This window comes from Salvelinus namaycush, chromosome 16 (genome assembly GCF_016432855.1).
Source record: "Salvelinus namaycush isolate Seneca chromosome 16, SaNama_1.0, whole genome shotgun sequence".
NCBI lineage: Eukaryota > Metazoa > Chordata > Actinopteri > Salmoniformes > Salmonidae > Salvelinus > Salvelinus namaycush.
This window is the reverse complement of record NC_052322.1, coordinates 42,671,144-42,694,557: the sequence shown is the minus strand read 5'-3', so window position 1 is coordinate 42,694,557 and position 23,414 is coordinate 42,671,144. Positions and strand designations below refer to the sequence as shown.

The window sequence follows — 23,414 nt, the reverse complement described above, 5'->3', positions numbered from 1 at the left end:
TAGATGTGTATTATCCATGTCCTTGTTCAGCAACGACTCCGAGAAACATAGAATATTACAGTTCTTCAGGTACCGTTGATAGGATAGTCTCGAACGGAGCTCATCCAGTTTGTTCTCCAGTGATTGTAGGTTTGCCAATAGAACGGAGGGTAGAGGAGGATTATTTAATTGCCCGACATACATTATATATACAAAAAGTATATAAAAACACTGACTTCAGTGTTCCAAATTGCCTCTGAAAGCAACGTCAGCACAAGAACTGTTCGTAAGGAGCTTCATGAAATGGGTTTCCATGGTAGAGCAGCTGCACACAAGCCTAAGATCACCATGCACAATGCCAAAGTGTTGGCTTGAGTGGTGTAAAGCTCGGCACCATGGGAGCAGTTGAAATGCGTTCTCTGGAGGGATGAATCATGCTTCACCATTTGGCAGTCCAATGGACAAATCTGGGTTTGGTGGATGCCAGGAGAACGCTATCTGCCCTAATACATAGTGCAACTGTAAAGTTTGGTGGAGGAGGAATAATGGTTTGGGGCTGTTTTTAATGGTTCGGGTTAGGCACCTTAGTTCCAGTCAAGGGAAATCGTAACGCTACAGCATATAATGACATTCTAGACAATTATCTGCTTCCGAATTTGTGGCAACAATTTGGGGAAGGCCCTTTCCTGTTTCAGCATGACAATGCCCCCATTCCGCTGATAAATAAGCGTAACATAAACTTATCATTACACTATTGTCTATCTAAATTAAAATCAACCTCTTCATTTAGTTGGGCCTAATATAAATTAAATTGTGAAGTAAGGTGCACAATTATCTCCCGTTCATTCATTTGTCATTCATTCAGTGAGGAGAGAGAGACGTATTAACACCTGTCTGGGTACCAATGTCCTACAGCACATTGTCTTGGAGCGTGTCTGGGTACCAACGTCCTACAGCACATTGTCTTGGAGCGTGTCTGGGTACCAACGTCCTACAGCACATGGTCTTGGAGCGTGTCTGGGTACCAACGTCCTACAGCACATGGTCTTGGAGCGTGTCTGGGTACCAACGTCCTACAGCACATGGTCTTGGAGCGTGTCTGGGTACCAACGTCCTACAGCACATGGTCTTGGAGCGTGTCTGGGTACCAACGTCCTACAGCACATGGTCTTGGAGGGTGTCTGGGTACCAACGTCCTACACCACATTGTCTTGGAGGGTGTCTGGGTACCAACGTCCTACAGCACATTGTCTTGGAGCGTGTCTGGGTACCAACGTCCTACAGCACATGGTCTTGGAGCGTGTCTGGGTACCAACGTCCTACAGCACATGGTCTTGGAGGGTGTCTGGGTACCAACGTCCTACAGCACATGGTCTTGGAGGGTGTCTGGGTACCAACGTCCTACAGCACATGGTCTTGGAGCGTGTCTGGGTACCAACGTCCTACACCACATGGTCTTGGAGCGTGTCTGGGTACCAACGTCCTACAGCACATTGTCTTGGAGCGTGTCTGGGTACCAACGTCCTACAGCACATTGTCTTGGAGCGTGACTGGGTACCAACGTCCTACACCACATGGTCTTGGAGCGTGACTGGGTACCAACGTCCTACAGCACATTGTCTTGGAGCGTGTCTGGGTACCAACGTCCTACAGCACATTGTCTTGGAGCGTGACTGGGTACCAACGTCCTACAGCACATTGTCTTGGAGCGTGACTGGGTACCAACGTCCTACAGCACATGGTCTTGGAGGGTGTCTGGGTACCAACGTCCTACAGCACATTGTCTTGGAGCATGTCTGGGTACCAACGTCCTACAGCACATGGTCTTGGAGCGTGTCTGGGTACCAACGTCCTACAGCACATGGTCTTTGGAGCGTGTCTGGGTACCAACGTCCTACAGCACATGGTCTTGGAGGGTGTCTGGGTACCAACGTCCTACAGCACATGGTCTTGGAGCGTGTCTGGGTACCAACGTCCTACAGCACATGGTCTTGGAGCGTGTCTGGGTACCAACGTCCTACAGCACATGGTCTTGGAGCGTGTCTGGGTACCAATGTCCTACACCACATTGTCTTGGAGCGTGTCTGGGTACCAACGTCCTACAGCACATGGTCTTGGAGCGTGTCTGGGTACCAACGTCCTACAGCACATTGTCTTGGAGCGTGTCTGGGTACCAACGTCCTACAGCACATTGTCTTGGAGCGTGTCTGGGTACCAACGTCCTACACCACATTGTCTTGGAGGGTGTCTGGGTACCAACGTCCTACAGCACATTGTCTTGGAGCGTGTCTGGGTACCAACGTCCTACAGCACATGGTCTTGGAGGGTGTCTGGGTACCAACGTCCTACAGCACATTGTCTTGGAGCGTGTCTGGGTACCAACGTCCTACACCACATGGTCTTGGAGCGTGTCTGGGTACCAACGTCCTACAGCACATTGTCTTGGAGCATGTCTGGGTACCAACGTCCTACAGCACATGGTCTTGGAGGGTGTCTAGGTACCAACGTCCTACAGCACATGGTCTTGGTGGGTTACGTCAGGAATATGTGTGAAAAAACTGGTAAAAATGCTCTAAATACTTCTGTTTGTGATTTCTAAATTCTGACAAATGAGCAGTGGAAAAAACAAACACTTAGGAAGAGTCAGGGAAGGAGCAGGATTATTTTCATTTTAAAAATCAAACGTAATTGTCGAATTGTCCAAATTTTCCTTGTTTTACTATGCTTGTGATGACTTCTGGTCCCCACAAGGACAATAAAAAAGAAAAACCACACACTCACCCCACACACAGTCCTACACCCATCGTAGAGCAGAGCTGTGTTATTATGTGGTGTTGTTGGACGGTGTCAGCAGCCATCCATTCACTTGTAGTAAGTGGCTGCTGGTTTACACAGGATCAGGAGGACATACACATACACACACACGCACACACATACACGCACGCAGGCACACACACACAAACACACACGCTCATGCACACACACACACACACACACACACACACACACACACACACACACACACACACAGACGCGCATGCACACACACACACACACACACACGCTCATGCACACACACGCACAGACACGCTCATGCACACACACACACACACACACACAGACGCGCATGCACACACACACACACACACACACGTACAGTATATACACACACACACACTTAAATGAACCGATCTCGATATGATATGTAAACTAACAGCAGAGTACAACAAACCATATCAAGTATCTGTGAGGACAGAATCTGTCAGGTTGGAATAAGTCTGTGCCTCATGTCTCCTGTTGGCACTTTGAGTTATGAATTTAATCAAAACCTAACCTACACAATTTCCCCCTAGCAAGAGATGAGTCAACAGTGTGTGTGTGTGTTTCTGTGTGTTTTCTGTTATTGTGTAGATGTACGTAGAGTTCCTGCCAGAGCAGGAAGTGCTTCTGACACTGTTGACTTGGCAGACAGGTTGTGTGTGTAAATGTCAACAGTATTGTCCCTCATCGCTGCGTCACACTTCCATTCTTAATCCTCTGTGTTCCTATGGTCTTTGAACAGCAGAAACGGCAGCATGCCTCTTCTGGGGTTTCCATGTCAACAGAAATACTGACCTAACCATGACTGACACATACTACATGCACATACACACACCAGCGTACACATATATACACAGGCAGGCACACACACACTAATGGGATTCCCATCTTTATAGTTAATGATGGAGGACGATGTGCCGTCCTGCAGGTTCCAGTCCAGATCTTTATCTGGTCAGAGCACCAAGACAACACAATTACTGTGTGTGTGTGTGTGTCTGTGTGTGTGTGTGTGTGTGTGTGTGTCTGTGTGTGTATATGTGTGTGTGTGTGTCTGTGTGTGTATATGTGTGTGTGTGTGTGTGTGTGTGTGTGTGCCCGGAATACCAAGCCAAGAGGCCACTTCCCATCTTCCCAATGTCCGTCCACCTGACCTAGAATCTAGGAAGAGGCTCTTGGTAGTTACAAACATTTTTTTAAACTCTTAGCCCCACTTCCTGTTAGGAAGGACAAGAAGACAGTGGATGTGGGGGTGGAAAGCTATCAGTCATATTCTCACGTCTGTTGCTGTTTCAATGTCAGCTAGCTTCCAGACCAAGGCCCCAGCATAGTGATGCTGCTGTGGGCAGCAGAGTGTTACAGGGAAGTACTGCCATCTCTCATTTCCCACACCTCACTTTGAATAGAAGTCCCATTGTAGGATTTTAGATTAGGTTATTTTCTATAACATTGCATAAGTTTACGCATAAAAGATTTTTTGAAAATCCTCAGAGCTAAAGCCTAGGTATCAGCAGAAGGAGCTAAAGCCTAGGTATTAGCAGAAGGAGATACAGCCTAGGTATTAGCAGAAGGAGCTAAAGCCTAGGTATTAGCAGAAGGAGATAAAGCCTAGGTATTAGCAGAAGGAGCTAAAGCCTAGGTATTAGCAGAAGGAGCTAAAGCCTAGGTATTAGCAGAAGGAGCTAAAGCCTAGGTATTAGCAGAAGGAGCTAAAGCAAGTTTTCAGGTCTCAGGCAAGGTTTCTCATTATGTCATCGTCATCAGTGAACAACCTCAGTTACAGAGATACAGTGTTTTCGGAAAGTATTCATGAAACTACACACAATACCCCATAATTACAAAGCAAAAACAGTTTTTTTGAAATTTTGCAAATGTATGTAAAAACAACAACTGAAATATCACATTTACATAAGTATTCAGACCGTTTACTCAGTACTTTGTCGAAGCACTTTTGGCAGCAATTACAGTCTTGAGTCATCTTGGGTATAACACTACAAGCTTGGCACACCTGTATTTGGGTATTGTGTGTAGATTGATGAGGATTTTTTATTTATTTAATCCATTTTAGAACAAGGCTGTAACCTAACAAAATGTGTAAAAAGTCAAGGGCTCTGAATACTTTCTGAAAGCACTGTATGTGAAGAGTGAGAGACATAGGGTGAACTACAGGTACAGTAGAATAGGAAAGGAGATCCGGCTGCTATCCCTCAATCTGCTCCGGCTGCTATCCTTCAATCTTCTCCAGCTGCTATCCCTCAATCTTCTCCGGCTGCTATCCCTCAATCTGCTCCGGCTGCTATCCTTCAATCTTCTCCAGCTGCTATCCTTCAATCTTCTCCAGCTGCTATCCTACAATCAGTTTTTTCAATCAGTGTTATGCATGACCCTTTTCTATAGGATGGTAGGAAATCTCTAGAGGACCTGGACCAATCGTCCGGTGATGAGTGGGTCAAACAATCCAGCAACTCATCCATTCTAATACAAAACATTTGTACTCAACATTTTATGGTTTTGCGATTAAAACCATCAGTGCATGTTGTTAACTCCAGTCAGACGAGGTCAACACCAGTCAGACGAGGTTAACGCCAGTCAGACGAGGTCAACACCAGTCAAACGAGGTTAACGCCAGTCAGACGAGGTTAACTCCAGTCAGACGAGGTTAACGCCAGTCAGACGAGGTCAACTCCAGTCAGACGAGGTTAACGCCAGTCAGACGAGGTTAACGCCAGTCAGACGAGGTTAACGCCAGTCAGACGAGGTTAACGCCAGTCAGACGAGGTCAACTCCAGTCAGACGAGGTCAACTCCAGTCAGACGAGGTCAACTCCAGTCAGACGAGGTCAACTCCAGTCAGACGAGGTTAACGCCAGTCAGACGAGGTTAACGCCAGTCAGACGAGGTTAACGCCAGTCAGACGAGGTCAACTCCAGTCAGACGAGGTCAACTCCAGTCAGACGAGGTCAACTCCAGTCAGACGAGGTTAACGCCAGTCAGACGAGGTCAACCCCAGTCAGACGAGGTTAACGCCAGTCAGACGAGGTCAACCCCAGTCAGACGAGGTCAACTCCAGTCAGACGAGGTTAACGCCAGTCAGACGAGGTCAACGCCAGTCAGACGAGGTTAACTCCAGTCAGACGAGGTACCTCTCCAGTGTTTCTTTCAAAGGGTGTAAATATTTAATGCCATGCACACACCTTGTCCCTGTCCCAATTCTCTGATGATTTTGTGTGAACACGCGTGTATGTGTGAGTGCGTACATGGGTATTTACATGTGCGTGTGTCCCAAAGCCCTCTATATCGCTGCTGTGTCTTTCTGGTGGGCTTGTCAGTGACCTTTAACCCCCAGTCAGTCAGCTGAGAGGAAAGGGATTATGGTTCTCTGTATGGTCCAGAGAAGAGGGTGGGTCTGTGTAACCCAGAGGGTCATCATTAGGGTCGGATGTGGGTCAGATCTGGGCCAATTTGTGGCAGACCAGACCTGACCAGAGAGGTGTAACAATTAGCAATCAAGTAATAGCAAAATGATGGGATTTCTGAACAAACAACATTCTGATTTTATCTACCAACTAATCCTTATAATTCAGCAGACGTTTCCATCCTTACCGTCATGCACGGACACTTAGTATTGGTACGGGTGGCCTCAGCGGGAATCAAACCCACGATCCTGGGATTGGAAATGCCGTGCTCTAGCAACTGAGACACACAGGACCATGAATCTGATATATAGTGAGCTGAAAGGGTGCGACATCTGTCTCAGACGGTGATGGGATGTGTTGAGTTACAGTGGGGCAAAAAAGTATTTAGTCAGCCACCAATTGTGCAAATTCTCCCACTTAAAAAGATGAGAGACGCCTGTAATTTTCATCATAGGTACACTTCAACTATGACAGACAAAATGAGGAAAAAAAATCCAGAAAATCACATTGTAGGATTTTTAATGAATTTATTTGCAAATTATGGTGGAAAATAAGTATTTGGTCACCTACAAACAAGCAAGATTTCTGGCTCTCACAGACCTGTAACTTCTTCTTTAAGAGGCTCCTCTGTCCTCCACTCGTTACCTGTATTAATGGCACCTGTTTGAACTTGTTTTCAGTATAAAAGACACCTGTCCACAACCTCAAACAGTCACACTCCAAACTCCACTATGGCCAAGACCAAAGAGCTGTCAAAGGACACCAGAAACAAAATTGTAGACCTGCACCAGGCTGGGAAGACTGAATCTGCAATAGGTAAGCAGTTTGGTTTGAAGAAATCAACTGTGGGAGCAATTATTAGGAAATGGAAGACATACAAGACCACTGAAAATCTCCCTCGATCTGGGGCTCCACGCAAGATCTCACCCCGTGGGGTCAAAATGATCACAAGAACGGTGAGCAAAAATCCCAGAACCACACGGGGGGACCTAGTGAATGACCTGCAGAGAGCTGGGACCAAAGTAACAAAGCCTACCATCAGTAACACACTACGCCGCCAAGGACTCAAATCCTGCAGTGCCAGACGTGTCCCCCTGCTTAAGCCAGTACATGTCCAGGCCCGTCTGAAGTTTGCTAGAGAGCATTTGGATGATCCAGAAGAAGATTGGGAGAATGTCATATGGTCAGATGAAACCAAAATATAACTTTTTGGTAAAAACTCAACTCGTCGTGTTTGGAGGACAAAGAATGCTGAGTTGTATCCAAAGAACATCATACATACTGTGAAGAATGGGGGTGGAAACATCATGCTTTGGGGCTGTTTTTATGCAAAGGGACCAGGACGACTGATCCGTGCAAAGGAAAGAATGAATGGGGCCATGTATCGTGAGATTGAGTGAAAACCTCCTTCCATCAGCAAGGGCATTGAAGATGAAACGTGGCTGGGTCTTTCAGCATGACAATGATCCCAAACACACCGCCCGGGCAACGAAGGAGTGGCTTCATAAGAAGCATTTCAAGGTCCTGGAGTGGCCTAGCCAGTCTCCAGATCTCAACCCCATAGAAAATCTTTGGAGGGAGTTGAAAGTCCGTGTTGCCCAGCAACAGCCCCAAAACATCACTGCTCTAGAGGAGATCTGCATGGAGGAATGGGCCAAAATACCAGCAAGTGTGTGAAAACCTTGTGAAGACTTTCAGAAAACGTTTGACCTCTGTCATTGCCAACAAAGGGTATATAACAAAGTATTGAGATAAACTTTTGTTATTGACCAAATACTTATTTTCCACCATAATTTGCAAATAAATTCATTAAAAATCCTACAATGTGATTTTCTGGAGAAAAAAAATCTCATTTTGTCTGTCATAGTTGAAGTGATGGAAATTACAGGCCTCTCATCTTTTTAAGTGGGAGAACTTGCACAATTGTATATATATATATATAAATAAATAAAATACATTTTGCAATTTGACCCTGACACAGTGCAATACTTGGCTGTGTCATCACACAGTTCTATGGTTAGTAGAGGAGGATATAGCCTGCTATTGTACACTATTCTACCTATTATAATTCTATGTACACTAATCTTCCAACGTTAATCATTGGGTTGAAGAACTGAATGTGACACATTTTCAGAATGAATCAAACCACTGTATTTTTGATTTATCAATATATTATAGTACTTAGAGATCTCCAAACCTGTTTTTAATGATTAATACATACCTTCCTAACCCTAAAATGTGCCTAAATAATGAGAGCATTTTTTATTTATTTTTATCTTCCACTTGGTGTTGAAACGGAGACAAATATGCAGATATTTAGATGGCTTTTAAAAAAATGGATCCCTAATATTCTGAACCTGTTCTCCCTACGTATTCTAGTCTGTCGACCATATTCTAATTAACGGTACACCGTAAAGGGATGGCTTTAGATAAATGTACTGAGAACTCTATTGCTTGAAAAATCTGTTGGCCAGCAAGTGAGAGAGGGTTTGTAAGTGGTTGAATTACATTTATTCAACGCCCACAAGGGAGCCACGCCTGCAAAGCCAGTTATGCGTCTGCATAAGGTAAGTCTGAATACCAACTTCTGAGAAGTGCCTAGGAAAGGAATAAATTCCTAAGTCGGAATCGGGCCCTTGTGCATAAACACCTTCTTGTCTCTCACCTCTTGGGCAGCGTCAGACCAGACAGAGACAGAGAGCTCCTCCTGGGTAGTGTCTGACCAGACAGAGACAGAGAGCTCCTCCTGGGTAGCGTCAGACCAGACAGACACAGAGAGCTCCTCCTGGGTAGTGTCAGACCAGACAGAGACAGAGAGCTCCTCCTGGGTAGTGTCTGACCAGACAGAGACAGAGAGCTCCTCCTGGGTAGTGTCTGACCAGACAGAGACAGAGAGCTCCTCCTGGGTAGTGTCAGACCAGACAGACACAGAGAGCTCCTCCTGGGTAGTGTCAGACCAGACAGAGAGCTCCTCCTGGGTAGTGTCTGACCAGACAGAGACAGAGAGCTCCTCCTGGGTAGCGTCAGACCAGACAGAGACAGAGAGCTACTCCTCGGTAGTGTCAGACCAGACAGACACAGAGAGCTCCTCCTCGGTAGTGTCAAACCAGACAGACAGCTCCTCCTGGGTAGTGTCAGACCAGACAGACAGCTCTTCCTGGGTAGTGTCAGACCAGACAGACAGCTCCTCCTGGGTAGTGTCAGACCAGACAGACAGCTCCTCCTGGGTAGTGTCAAACCAGACAGAGACCACACTTTGGCAGAAGCTGCCTGGATGACATTAATGTTGGAGTCCAATAGGATTCTAAACAGCTTCTACTCCTAAGCCATAAGACTCCTGAACATCTAATCAAATGGCTACCCAGGCTATTTGCTTTGCTGCCCCCCCCCCCCCCCCCCCCCTCTTTTACACCGCTGCTATTCTCTGTTGTTATCATCTATGCATAGTCACTTTAATAACTCTACCTACATGTACATATTACCTCAACTTCCTCGACTAACTGGTACCCCCTGTATATAGTCTCGCTATTGTTATTTTACTGCTGCTCTTTAATTGCTTGTTACTGTTATTTCTTATTCTTATCCATATTTTTTTTAACTGCATTGTTGGTTAGGGGCTCGTAAGTAAGCATTTCACTGTAAGGTCTACTACACCTGTTGTATTAGGCGCATGTGACTAATCAAATGTGATTTGATTTGAGTACTGTATGATGGTTACTATTTTCTCTCTCCCCCTCCACCTCCCCCTCTCCCTCCCCCTCTCCCTCTCCACCTCACCCTCTCCCCCTCCACCTCTCCCTCCACCTCTTCCTCTCCCTCTCCCTCCATCAATAATAGTTCAAGTGATTCTAGCTCTCTAATTGGTAATCCATAATTTACCTGTGGCTGTGATCTACAAGCGGTCCCTAGCATCCTGTGACTGTGATCCACAAGCAGTCCCGAGCAACATGTGGCTGTGATCCACAATCTAGAGGGCTTCTCTGTTTGTGCCTGCACTTTAGATCCTGTGCTATTTGTGTGCTGGGTATTCTGTATTGTGCGACCATCATTACAGGTCTATCACTTCTAATAGTATAAAATAAATCAAAAACAAATTTAATGACAGCCCTGTTGTGACTACTGCTGCAGACAGACAAGACATGCTCTGTCGGTGGTTTTCTGTTCAATCAGTGTTTGATGTTCAACTCCAGGGTCTCTACCTGCTATAAAGTCATTGATGTTCAACTCCAGGGTCTCTACCTGCTATAAAGTCTCTGATGTTCAACTCCAGGGTCTCTACCTGCTATAAAGTCTCTGATGTTCAACTCCAGGGTCTCTACCTGCTATAAAGTCACTGATGTTCAACTCCAGGGTTTCTACCTGCTATAAAGTCACTGATGTTCAACTCCAGGGTCTCTACCTGCTATAAAGTCACTGATGTTCAACTCCAGGGTCTCTACCTGCTATAAAGTCATTGATGTTCAACTCCAGGGTCTCTACCTGCTATAAAGTCTCTGATGTTCAACTCCAGGGTCTCTACCTGGTATAAAGTCTCTGATGTTCAACTCCAGGGTCTCTACCTGCTATAAAGTCTCTGATGTTCAACTCCAGGGTCTCTACCTGCTATAAAGTCTCTGATGTTCAACTCCAGGGTCTCTACCTGCTATAAAGTCACTGTTGTTCAACTCCAGGGTCTCTACCTGCTATAAAGTCACTGATGTTCAACTCCAGGGACTCTGACCATAGCCTGTATCAACATTATAATCCATCAACAGGTTGACCATAGGCTGTATCAACATTATAATCCATCAACAGGTTGACCATAGCCTGTATCAACATTATAATCCATCAACAGGTTGACCATAGGCTGTATCAACATTAGAATCCATCAACAGGTTGACCATAGCCTGTATCAACATTATAATCCATCAACAGGTTGACCATAGCCTGTATCAACATTAGAATCCATCAACAGGTTGACCATAGCCTGTATCAACATTATAATCCATCAACAGGTTGACCATAGCCTGTATCAACATTATAATCCATCAACAGGTTGACCATAGGCTGTATCAACATTATAATCCATCAACAGGTTGACCATAGCCTGTATCAACATTATAATCCATCAACAGGTTGACCATAGCCTGTATCAACATTATAATCCATCAACAGGTTGACCATTATTATTATTATTATTATTATTTTATTTACCGTTATTTTACCAGGTAAGTTGACTGAGAACACGTTCTCATTTGCAGCAACGACCTGGGGAATAGTTACAGGGGAGAGGAGGGGGATGAATGAGCCAATTGTAAACTGGGGATAGCCTGTATCAACATTATAATCCATCAACAGGTTGACCATAGCCTGTATCAACATTATAATCCATCAACAGGTTGACCATAGGCTGCATCAACATTAGAATCAAAGCATCTCTGGGCTGGCTGCCAGTAACAGCTTGGATGTATCTCATTCTCAATCTCTTAAAAATCCTCCCTCTCATAATTTCCCCCTCTTCATCTGCACTGTTTGGAAAATATTTAACCTGGTCAGTTCTCGCAGATCAGTGCGATGAAGGAGAGGATAATTTTTTTTAGAACGAGCCACAGTGTGCTCTGTGTGTGTCATCACTGTCTTCATGAAGAGGCAGGAAACACACAGATAATGTCAGGTACTCCTCTGGTGGCCAACAGCGCCACCCTGTGGTTCAAGTCTTCTATTGCAACAACAAAAAACTAGTTTTGTACACTACAGTATTATAGACTACATTATCCACATAATTATTATTACACACTATCGTAGAAATATCTCAACCATTTAAATAAAAAGGCTTTTTTTTTTTTTACTTGACAATTCACATAAATACATATATTATTAGTGCCATTGATTGATCAGAGTGCTTATCGAAGATCATGATTAGAGGAATGTACAATCACAATTAACCCTACATTTCCCATTGATCCATTTCTGAACAACGGTCAACAGAAATCAACATATATAATGGCTTGCGGCACACCTGGGTAGTGTTCAATAGGTCACACATTTTGCAATGGAAAACTACAATCTGTGCTCAAATTTTCAGGTAGTACCTTAGTACACATTCAGGCTGTACCTCCCTGTTTCATTTGTTTTTTTTTAACAGTTGTTTTCACTCTGCTTCTAAACGTTTTCCTCCCAAATGAACACAACCCGGCTTGGTAACAGCTGGTTTCACTCTGTTTTTAAAAATGTTTTCCCTAATGAACACAACCCGGCTTGATAACAGCTGGTTTCACTCTGCTTTTAAAAATGTTTTCCCTAATGAACACAACCCGGCTTGGTAACAGCTGGTTGACAAAGCGCAACAACGTGCCCTCTTGTGTGTGTGTGTGTGTGTGTGTGTATGCCCTCTTGTGTGTGTGTGTGTGTGTGTGTGTGTGTGTGTGTGTGTGTGTGTGTGTGTGCCTTCCTCCATGACATCACAAGAGGATTCATCACCATGGCACTGTGTTGCCGGGGCTGGTTGCCAACGTGGGTATCACAGTTCTATTTATAACACTAGGGGTCACCTGGACTGGCTGGGGAGCACTACGACAAACACACACACACACACACACACACACACACACACACACACACACACACACACACACACACACACACACACACACACACACACACACACACACACACACACACACACGCTGCCTGATGATCAAACGCTAGCTGCTTGGCTTATCTGCGTTCAGATGAATCACCCCCTGCCTGCCTGCCTGCCTTCTAAGGCTGAATTCAAATGGGGGCCCTCCTTCTTCGTTTGTGCCTGAGTGATGTAGGACGAGGACTGCCATCAACATTGGTAGTGGCTCTACTTAGGGCCTTGGTTTTGTTTGGATTAGGGGCGATGTGGGGAAGGTTGTTTTAGAATTGAATGAATGTGTGTTAAGGCTCAGAGATGTTCTATGTTATGGGGAGAGAGGGGGCTGTGCTTTACAGATATGTGAACAGTAGAGAGGGGGGCTGTGCTTTACAGATATGTGAACAGTAGAGAGGGGGGCTGTGCTTTACAGATATGTGAACAGTAGAGAGGGGGGCTGTGCTTTACAGATATGTGAACAGTAGAGAGGGGGCTGTGCTTTACAGATATGTGAACAGTAGAGAGGGGGCTGTGCTTTACAGATATGTGAACAGTAGAGAGGGGGCTGTGCTTTACAGATATGTGAACAGTAGAGAGGGGGGCTGTGCTTTACAGATATGTGAACAGTAGAGAGGGGGCTGTGCTTTACAGATATGTGAACAGTAGAGAGGGGGCTGTGCTTTACAGATATGTGAACAGTAGAGAGGGGGGCTGTGCTTTACAGATATGTGAACAGTAGAGAGGGGGCTGTGCTTTACAGATATGTGAACAGTAGAGAGGGGGGCTGTGCTTTACAGATATGTGAACAGTAGAGGGGGGGGCTGTGCTTTACAGATATGTGAACAGTAGAGAGGGGGCTGTGCTTTACAGATATGTGAACAGTAGAGAGGGGGGCTGTGCTTTACAGATATGTGAACAGTAGAGGGGGGGGCTGTGCTTTACAGATATGTGAACAGTAGAGAGGGGGGCTGTGCTTTACAGATATGTGAACACTAGAGGGGGGGGGGCTTTGCTTTACAGCTAGGTGAACAGTAGAGAGAGGAGGGGCTTTGCTTTACAGCTAGGTGAACAGTAGAGGGGGGGCTGTGCTTTACAGATATGTGAACACTAGAGGGGGGGGGCTTTGCTTTACAGCTAGGTGAACAGTAGAGAGAGGAGGGGCTTTGCTTTACAGCTAGGTGAACAGTAGAGAGAGGGGGGGGACTTTGCTTTACAGCTGGGTGAACATTAGAGAGGGGGGGCTTTGCTTTACAGCTAGTTGAACAGCAGAGAGAGGGGGGGCTTTGTTTTACAGCTAGGTGAACAGCAGAGAGAGGGGGGGCTTTTTACAGCTAGGTGAACAGCAGAGAGAGGGGGGGCTTTGCTTTACAGCTAGGTGAACAGCAGAGAGAGGGGGGGCTTTGCTTTACAGCTAGGTGAACAGCAGAGAGAGGGGGGGCTTTGCTTTACAGCTAGGTGAACAGCAGAGAGAGGTGGGGCTTTGCTTTACAGCTAGGTGAACAGTAGAGAGGGGGCTCTTTCTTTCTCTCTCTCTTGAGGGGTTGTGTTGGGTTTGATAGAAAGGGTTTCTTGTGCTTCAGTCAGTCAGATCGATCATAGTTCGGACTCTGGCGAATGAATATTCTGATAACCCGTCTTGGTCGGTGTCCCGGTACCATATCCAGCCGTGTTGGTCATCTCCTGGGCTCCGCCGGGCCCCAGGTAGGGGCGGTGAGAAGGCATGGGCGAGGGGCTGGGGCTGGGGGTGCCTTTACTGAGGATGAAGCGGGACTCGTTCTCCTCCTCTAGACCAGAGAGGTCCTTGGTCATACCTTTACGGTAGGAGACGGACAGCTTGTTGGAGCCGTCAGAGAGCAGGTTGAAGTGGCGGGCGATGAAGACGCAGGGGAGAGGAAGCATGGCGGCGATGATGAGGGAGTAGGCCACACCCAGAGCCCACGGAGGGTAGGAGAGGAACTTCTCCGACGCCTAGCAGAGGGAAAACGAGAGGGAGGAGAGAGGAGAGGGAGGACGAAGAAGAGGGAGGAGGAGGAGAGTGAAGAAACATTGAGATACAGATTCAGAAAAGCTTTTAATGTCCCAACTGCATCAAAACACAAGAAAGAAGTGTATATGACGTACAAACACACGATAAACTGATTGCACAGTAAATACAAAACATAGATGGAATATACAGTTCCTTCAGAAATGATTCACACCCTTTGACGTTTTCCACATTTTGTTGTGTTATAAAGTGGGATTCAAATGGATTTAATTGTAATTTTTGGTAAGAAAATCTACACCAAATACTCTGCAATGTTAAAGTGGAAGACAAATTGGATAAGTATTCACCCCACTGAGTCAATACATGTTAGAATCCCCTTTGGCAGCGATTTCAGCTGTGAGTCTTTCTGGGTAAGTCTCTAAGAGCCCTTCACACCTGGATTGTACAACATTTGTCCATTATTCTTTATAAAAATCTTCAAGCTCTGTCAAGTTGGTTGTTCATCATTGCTAGAAAGACATTTTCAAGACTTGGCATAGATTTGAAAGACGATTTAAGTCAAAATAGTAACTAGGCCACTCAGGAACATTCAATGTTAGATTACTTGTTAAATATTACTGCACGGTCGGAACTAGAAGCACAAGCATTTCGCTACACTCGCATTAACATCTGCTAACCATGTGTATGCGACCAATAACATTTGATTTGATTTGAATGTCATCTTGGTAACCAACTCCAGTGTAGATTTGTCATTGTGTTTTAGGTTGAAAGGTGAATTTGAAAGCAGACTGAATCAGGTTTTCCTCTAGGATTTTGCCTGTGCTTAGCTTTATTCTGTAATTTTTTATTTTGGATTTTTACTCCCTAGTTCTTGCTGATGACATGCATACCCATAACATGATGCAGCCACCACCATGCTTGAAAATATGAATGAGTGGTACTCAGTGATGTTGTTGTGTTGGATTTGCCCCAAGCAAAACACATTGTATTCAGGACTAAAAAGTTCATTTTCTTTGCAATATTATTTTTTAGTGCCTTGTTGCAAACAGGTTGCATTTTTTGGAATAGTGTTATTCTTACTCTCTGGCAACTGAGTTAGAAAGTTTTTTGTTGTGGTTGTTATACATCTACCAATCGGGTGCCATTCAAAGGGTGTGAATACTTCTAAAGACACTGTATATAAAGTGAAGCAGTCCGTGGTGAGGAAGATGAGGGTGAGTCAACCATTGAACACGAGGAGATCATTTTAAAGGGAAAGTAAATGCATGTGTGAATACAAAGATGCTTCAAGGAGAACCATGTTGTACAAAACCCATCCGGGCTCGAAGGACCATGAAAAAGATTGTCACTTTCTAGTCACTGGACTAAGAGGGAGGTGCCGGTTAGGTGAAATGGATGGATTAGTACAAATGTGTTTGAGCTAAACTGGTGTAACAGAGGTACAGATTCACTGACCAGTTCCTCCACCCAGGCGTTGTACCCAGCAGGACTGACGGCCATCTCTATCACAGTGGCAATGATGAGCACGATGAGACAGGCAGGAGACACGTACTTCCACATATAGAAATAGAAAGAGTAGGGTCTGAAACCCAACATGTCCTCTAGATCCTGCATGAACCTGAGAGAGAGAGAGAGAGGGAAGGAGAGAGAGAGAGAGAGAGAGAGAGAGAGAGAGAGAGAGAGAGAGAGAGAGAGAGAGAGAGAGAGAGAGAGAGAGAGAGAGAGAGAGAGGGAAGGAAGGAAGGAAGGAAGGAAGGAAGGAAGGAAGGAAGGAAGGAAGGAAGGAAGGAAGGAAGGAAGGAAGGAAGGAAGGAAGGAAGGAAGGAAGGAAGGAAGGAAGGAGATTAAGGTGAGGATGAACAAAAGCGAATTTTGAACACAATCAAATTTACAAAGCCATTTCTCCTAGGCACTGCTGTAAAGTAATATGTACGTTCCTTGTGTCATGTTATGCATCCAGTACCTCTTGGTGCCGTAGATCCAGGCCACAGATATATTCTCCAGTATAACCACCACAGTGAGAGGCAGGCCAGCTGAGTAGTCATCAAACATGGTCACAAAGTAGTTCCCTGAGCGCTGGACGAACAGCAGGCCACAGAAGAACGCCACAATGCAACAACCAACTGAGAAGGAAGGAGGAGGTAGAGGAGGAAGAGAGAAGGAGGAGGAAGAGGAGGGGGAAACATTAATGATCATACATACAGACCACAGAAGAAGACTACGATGCAACTGCCCACTGAGAGAGGAGGACTAAGTAAGGCATACAACATATAGTCTCTTTCAACAGCCATTGGCTGACCTTTGACTTCTGACTGATAAAGAATAAATCAACCAACCAACCAATAGAAGACTTACCACAGAGGAACTCCTTGCGTATCTTGGGGAAGGCGTCCAGTACAGGTGTGGTGATCCCTGTCATGGTGCCGATCATGGACCCCAGCCCCAGGTTAATCAGCATGAAGAAGAACATGACAGACCAGAAGGGAGAGGCAGGGAAGTGGGTCATGGCCTCAGTGAAGGCGATGAAGGCCAGGCCTGTTCCCTGCACTGCCTAGAGAAAGAGAGAGGGAGGGAAAGAGATGTTTTATCTTCACTATATTTCACTTCACATAATGAGACGCCTGTTTTCAATCTAAAAGTGGTTGTAGATGATGTTGGAAGTGCTTTGGGTGTTGATAAGAGTATGACATCTCTACTTTATAGGCTAGTTTCAGAGACCGAAAGCAGTACTGGAAAAATCAGGACTATGGAATAACATGAAAGGCCACAAAAAGTTGTTTTTTTTGGTGTGAAAATGTAAAAAAAAAAAAAAACGATTTTCACCTCTAAACCAAATCAGACCAACATGCATTGTTGATTTCGTTGTCCAGTATATAAGGGTCCAGACCCAACATACCTTGTTGAGTTTTACCTCCAGTATATAGGGGTCCAGACCCAACATACCTTGTTGAGTTTTACCTCCAGTATATAGGGGTCCAGACCCAACATACCTTGTTGAGTTTTACCTCCAGTGTATAGGGGTCCAGACCCAACATACCTTGTTGATTTCGTCCTCCAGTATACGGGGTCCAGACCCAACATACCTTGTTGAGTTTTACCTCCAGTATACAGGGGTCCAGACCCAACATACCTTGTTGAGTTTTACCTCCAGTATATAGGGGTCCAGACCCAACATACCTTGTTGAGTTTTACCTCCAGTATATAGGGGTCCAGACCCAACATACCTTGTTGAGTTTTACCTCCAGTATATAGGGGTCCAGACCCAACATACCTTGTTGAGTTTTACCTCCAGTATATAGGGGTCCAGACCCAACATACCTTGTTGATTTCGTCGTCCAGTATATAAGGGTCCAGACCCAACATACCTTGTTGAGTTTTACCTCCAGTATATAGGGGTCCAGACCCAACATGCCTTGTTGATTTCGTCATCCAGTATACAGGGGTCCAGACCCAACATACCTTGTTGAGTTTTACCTCCAGTAGACAGGGGTCCAGTCCCAACATACCTTGTTGAGTTCGTCCTCCAGTATACAGGGGTCCAGACCCAACATACCTTGTTGAGTTTTACCTCCAGTATACAGGGGTCCAGTCCCAACATACCTTGTTGAGTTCGTCCTCCAGTATACGGGGTCCAGACCCAACATACCTTGTTGAGTTTTACCTCCAGTATACAGGGGTCCAGACCCAACATACCTTGTTGAGTTTTACCTCCAGTATACAGGGGTCCAGACCCAACATACCTTGTTGAGTTTTACCTCCAGTATACAGGGGTCCAGACCCAACATACCTTGTTGAGTTCGTTCTCCAGTATACAGGGGTCCAGACCCAACATACCTTGTTGAGTTCGTTCTCCAGTATACAGGGGTCCAGACCCAACATACCTTGTTGAGTTTTACTTCCAGTATACGGGGTCCAGACACAACATACCCTGTTGAGTTCGTCCTCCATTATACAGGGGTCCAGACCCAACATACCTTGTTGAGTTCGTCCTCCAGTAAACAGGGGTCCAGTCCAAGCTGACTGAAGCTGTCCTCCTTGACAGTCTTGATCACTCCATACATCTCCTGATAGTCCACAGCTGACAGGTGAGAGAAGTTGACGTGGGGAGGGATCAGATCATGGCTCAACACACCTGTGTTCAGGTAACCTAGGATCTTCTCCGCATTCCTGTAGAAAGGAGGAGAGAGGAGAGGAGGAAAGGGTTATTGCTAATTGTGAGATAGTGATTTAATATAGCTTCATTCATAGTAACGGGTAGTAAAGACAGAGTGAGTAGGGATAGTGCTGAAAGAGATTGACTCTATTTTATAATGACAATATGAGGTTGGTTAAGCTATTTGAGCTTGACAAAATTATTAGAGTTTGGCGCTTGATGGTTTTTGTGACTGCACTTGAAGAAAGGTTAAAAGTTCTTGAAATGTTCTGTATTGATTGACCTTCATGTCTTAAAGTAATGATGAACTGTCGTTTCTCTGCTTATTTGAGCTGTTCTTGCCATAATATGGACTTGTCTTTCACCAAATAGGGCTATCTTCTGTATACCACCCCTACCTTGTCACAACACAACTGATTTGCTTAAACACATTAAGAAGGAAAGAAATTCCACAAATTAACTTTTAACAAGGCACACCTGTTAATTGAAATGCATTCCAGGTGACTACCCCATGTAGCTGGTTGGGAGAATGCCAAGAGTGTGCAAAGCTGTCATCAAGGCAACGGGTGGCTACTTGGAAGAATCTCAAATATAAAATATATTTAAATTTGTCTAACACTTTTTTGGTTACTACATGATTCCATATGTGTTATTTCATAGTTTTGATGTCTTCACTATTATTCTACAATGTAGAAATAAAGAAAAAACCCTTGAATGAGTAGGTGTACTAAAACCTTTGACCGGTAGTGTATATATACACAGTTGAAGTCGGAAGTTTACATACACTTAGGTTGGAGTCATTAAAACTTGTTTTCAACCACTCCACAAATTTCTTGTTAACAAACTATAGTTTTGGCAAGTCGGTTAAGACAACTACTTTGTGCATGACACAAGTAATTTTACCAGCAATTGTTTACAGACAGATTATCTCACTTATAATTCACTGTATCACAATTCCAGTGGATCAGAAGTTTACATACACTAAGTTGACTGTGGCTTTAAAAAGCTTGGAAAATTCCAGAAAATAATGTTATGGCTTTAGAAGCTTCTGATAGGCTAATTGACATCATTTGAGTCAATTGGAGGTGTACCTGTGGATGTATTTCAAGGCCTACCTTCAAACTCAGTGCCTCTTTGCTTGACATCATGGGAAAATCAAAAGAAATCAGCCAAGACCTCAGAAAATAAAATTGTAGACCTCCACAAGTCTGGTTCATCCTTGGGAGCAATTTCCAAATGCCTGAAGCTACCACGTTCATCTGTACAAACAATACTACGCAAGTATAAACACCATGGGACCACGCAGCCGTCATACCTCCAAGCGTTTATTCAAGTTGGATTATCTTTGGGTGCCGACAGCAGTCGTACCATTGAAGACGTAGCTTGGACTGTAGCCTACAAAAGCCTACTCCTGCTCTTTCCCCGCGATCCATCAAACACATTTGGTGTGTCATCATGGTGGTCTCTGATTGGTGGTCAGACTCGCTCAGGTGGAACAAACTTTAACTTGTTCCTTTTTTCAATGCTGATTTGAATGTCATTGAGAAAACAGAGAAGTATCAAAGATTTTTTTCCCCAAACATCCTTTCTGAATTTAAAAGTAATCCTCGAAGTAATCATCTAGTTTTTCAAAAGTATCTGTAATCTGATTAGGATATTTTTGTTGGTAACGTAACGGATTACAGTTACCGTTTTTTTTGGTAATCCCTTACATGTAACAGATTACATGTAATCCATTACTCCCCAACCCTGCCAAAAAAAACAGATCATATTAAGTCAGGATTCAAGAGGAACGACTCCAGAAGACAACACAAACAGATCTGGGATAAGATATACTCACTCCACAACACATTTCTCGTTCATGATGTTGGCCTTGAACCCCAGCACGGCGAACACCACCAGCGTAGCCAGGATGGAGGTGATGAAGTTGATGATGGAGACCAGCGCTGCGTCAAAGTGGCAGTTGTTGTCCCGCTTGTTGTAGCTGGAGAAGGCTATGACCCCTCCGAACCCAAGGCCCAGAGCGAAGAACACCTGGGTGGCTGCCTCCCTCCATACCTGGGGCTCCAGCATCTTCTCCAACTGGGGTTAGAGGTCAGAGGTCAGAGGTCAGGGGCAACTATGTAATGTTCCACACAATCATGGCCTATCCTTTTGCACTTACCAAGAGGAGAAAGACATTATCTAGTGCGAGTACCTAAGTCAGCCATTGGAGGGAGACAACAACCACAATTCCACACTTTTAGTCTGACGTCACTCTAAGGATCCAGACATCCAGTACAGAGGCATTGAATACATGAATTATGGTTGAGTGTTCTTCAAAGAAAATGTTTCACTAAAACACTCCTCTATCTAACTATCTAAGGGTGAGGATCAACGTTCCCAAAGAATGGGATGCAAGAATGAGGAACAAAAGACTGCAGGACAGACACGGCCCTGAGACTAGAGTTGCCCTACATAGAATCCAGTCCAGACAGACAAACAGACAGTGCCCTGAGACTAGAGTTGCCCTACATAGAATCAAGTCCAGACAGACAAACAGACAGTGCCCTGAGACTAGAGTTGCCCTACATAGAATCCAGTCCAGACAGACAAACAGACAGTGCCCTGAGACTAGAGTTGCCCTACATAGAATCCAGTCCAGACAGACAAACAGACAGTGCCCTGAGACTAGAGTTGCCCTACATAGAATCCAGTCCAGACAGACAAACAGACAGTGCCCTGAGACTAGAGTTTCCCTACATAGAATCCAGTCAAGACAGACAAACAGACAGTGCCCTGAGACTAGAGTTTCCCTACATAGAATCCAGTCCAGACAGACAAACAGACAGTGCCCTGAGACTAGAGTTGCCCTACATAGAATCCAGTCCAGACAGACAAACAGACAGTGCCCTGAGACTAGAGTTGCCCTACATAGAATCAAGTCCAGACAGACAAACAGACAGTGCCCTGAGACTAGAGTTTCCCTACATAGAATCCAGTCCAGACAGACAAACAGACAGTGCCCTGAGACTAGAGTTGCCCTACATAGAATCCAGTCCAGACAGACAAACAGACAGTGCCCTGAGACTAGAGTTTCCCTACATAGAATCCAGTCCAGACAGACAAACAGACAGTGCCCTGAGACTAGAGTTTCCCTACATAGAATCCAGTCCAGACAGACAAACAGACAGTGCCCTGAGATTAGAGTTTCCCTACATAGAATCCAGTCCAGACAGACAAACAGACAGTGCCCTGAGACTAGAGTTGCCCTACATAGAATCCAGTCCAGACAGACAAACAGACAGTGCCCTGAGACTAGAGTTGCCCTACATAGAATCAAGTCCAGACAGACAAACAGACAGTGCCCTGAGACTAGAGTTTCCCTACATAGAATCCAGTCCAGACAGACAAACAGACAGTGCCCTGAGACTAGAGTTGCCCTACATAGAATCCAGTCCAGACAGACAAACAGACAGTGCCCTGAGACTAGAGTTTCCCTACATAGAATCCAGTCCAGACAGACAAACAGACAGTGCCCTGAGACTAGAGTTTCCCTACATAGAATCCAGTCCAGACAGACAAACAGACAGTGCCCTGAGACTAGAGTTTCCCTACATAGAATCCAGTCCAGACAGACAAACAGACAGTGCCCTGAGACTAGAGTTGCCCTACATAGAATCAAGTCCAGACAGACAAACAGACAGTGCCCTGAGACTAGAGTTTCCCTACATAGAATCCAGTCCAGACAGACAAACAGACAGTGCCCTGAGACTAGAGTTTCCCTACATAGAATCAAGTCCAGACAGACAAACAGACAGTGCCCTGAGACTAGAGTTTCCCCACATAGAATCCAGTCCAGACAGACAAACAGACAGTGCCCTGAGACTAGAGTTTCCCTACATAGAATCAAGTCCAGACAGACAAACAGACAGTGCCCTGAGACTAGAGTTTCCCTACATAGAATCCAGTCCAGACAGACAAACAGACAGTGCCCTGAGACTAGAGTTTCCCTACATAGAATCAAGTCCAGACAGACAAACAGACAGTGCCCTGAGACTAGAGTTTCCCTACATAGAATCCAGTCCAGACAGACAAACAGACAGTGCCCTGAGACTAGAGTTGCCCTACATAGAATCCAGTCCAGACAGACAAACAGACAGTGCCCTGAGACTAGAGTTTCCCTACATAGAATCCAGTCCAGACAGACAGACAGTGCCCTGAGACTAGAGTTTCCCTACATAGAATCCAGTCCAGACAGACAAACAGACAGTGCCCTGAGACTAGAGTTTCCCTACATAGAATCCAGTCCAGACAGACAAACAGACAGTGCATTGAGACTTGAGTTTCCCTACATAGAATCAAGTCCAGACAGACAAACAGACAGTGCCCTGAGACTAGTTTCCCTAAATAGAATTGAGTCCAGACAGACAAACAGAAACTGCCATATCAGGAAACCTTTCTCTCCTTTAGAATGTGATGCTCTGCA

At 45.1% G+C, this 23,414-nt stretch overlaps 1 protein-coding gene across 1 annotated transcript in view; it reads right to left on the bottom strand.

The window, feature by feature from the left end:
• Positions 1–14,402: 14,402 nt before the first annotated feature.
• LOC120061689 (sodium-dependent neutral amino acid transporter SLC6A17-like) overlaps positions 14,403–23,414 on the bottom strand; it is a 34,801-nt gene continuing 25,789 nt past the window's right edge. The window contains exons 6-11 of the mRNA XM_039011583.1: positions 20,787–21,028; positions 18,768–18,960; positions 17,149–17,344; positions 16,757–16,916; positions 16,249–16,411; positions 14,403–14,777 (exon numbers count right to left, since the gene is read on the bottom strand). Of these exons, the coding sequence (XP_038867511.1) occupies positions 14,403–14,777; positions 16,249–16,411; positions 16,757–16,916; positions 17,149–17,344; positions 18,768–18,960; positions 20,787–21,028 (1,329 nt within the window). The remainder of the gene's footprint in view (positions 14,778–16,248; positions 16,412–16,756; positions 16,917–17,148; positions 17,345–18,767; positions 18,961–20,786; positions 21,029–23,414) is intronic.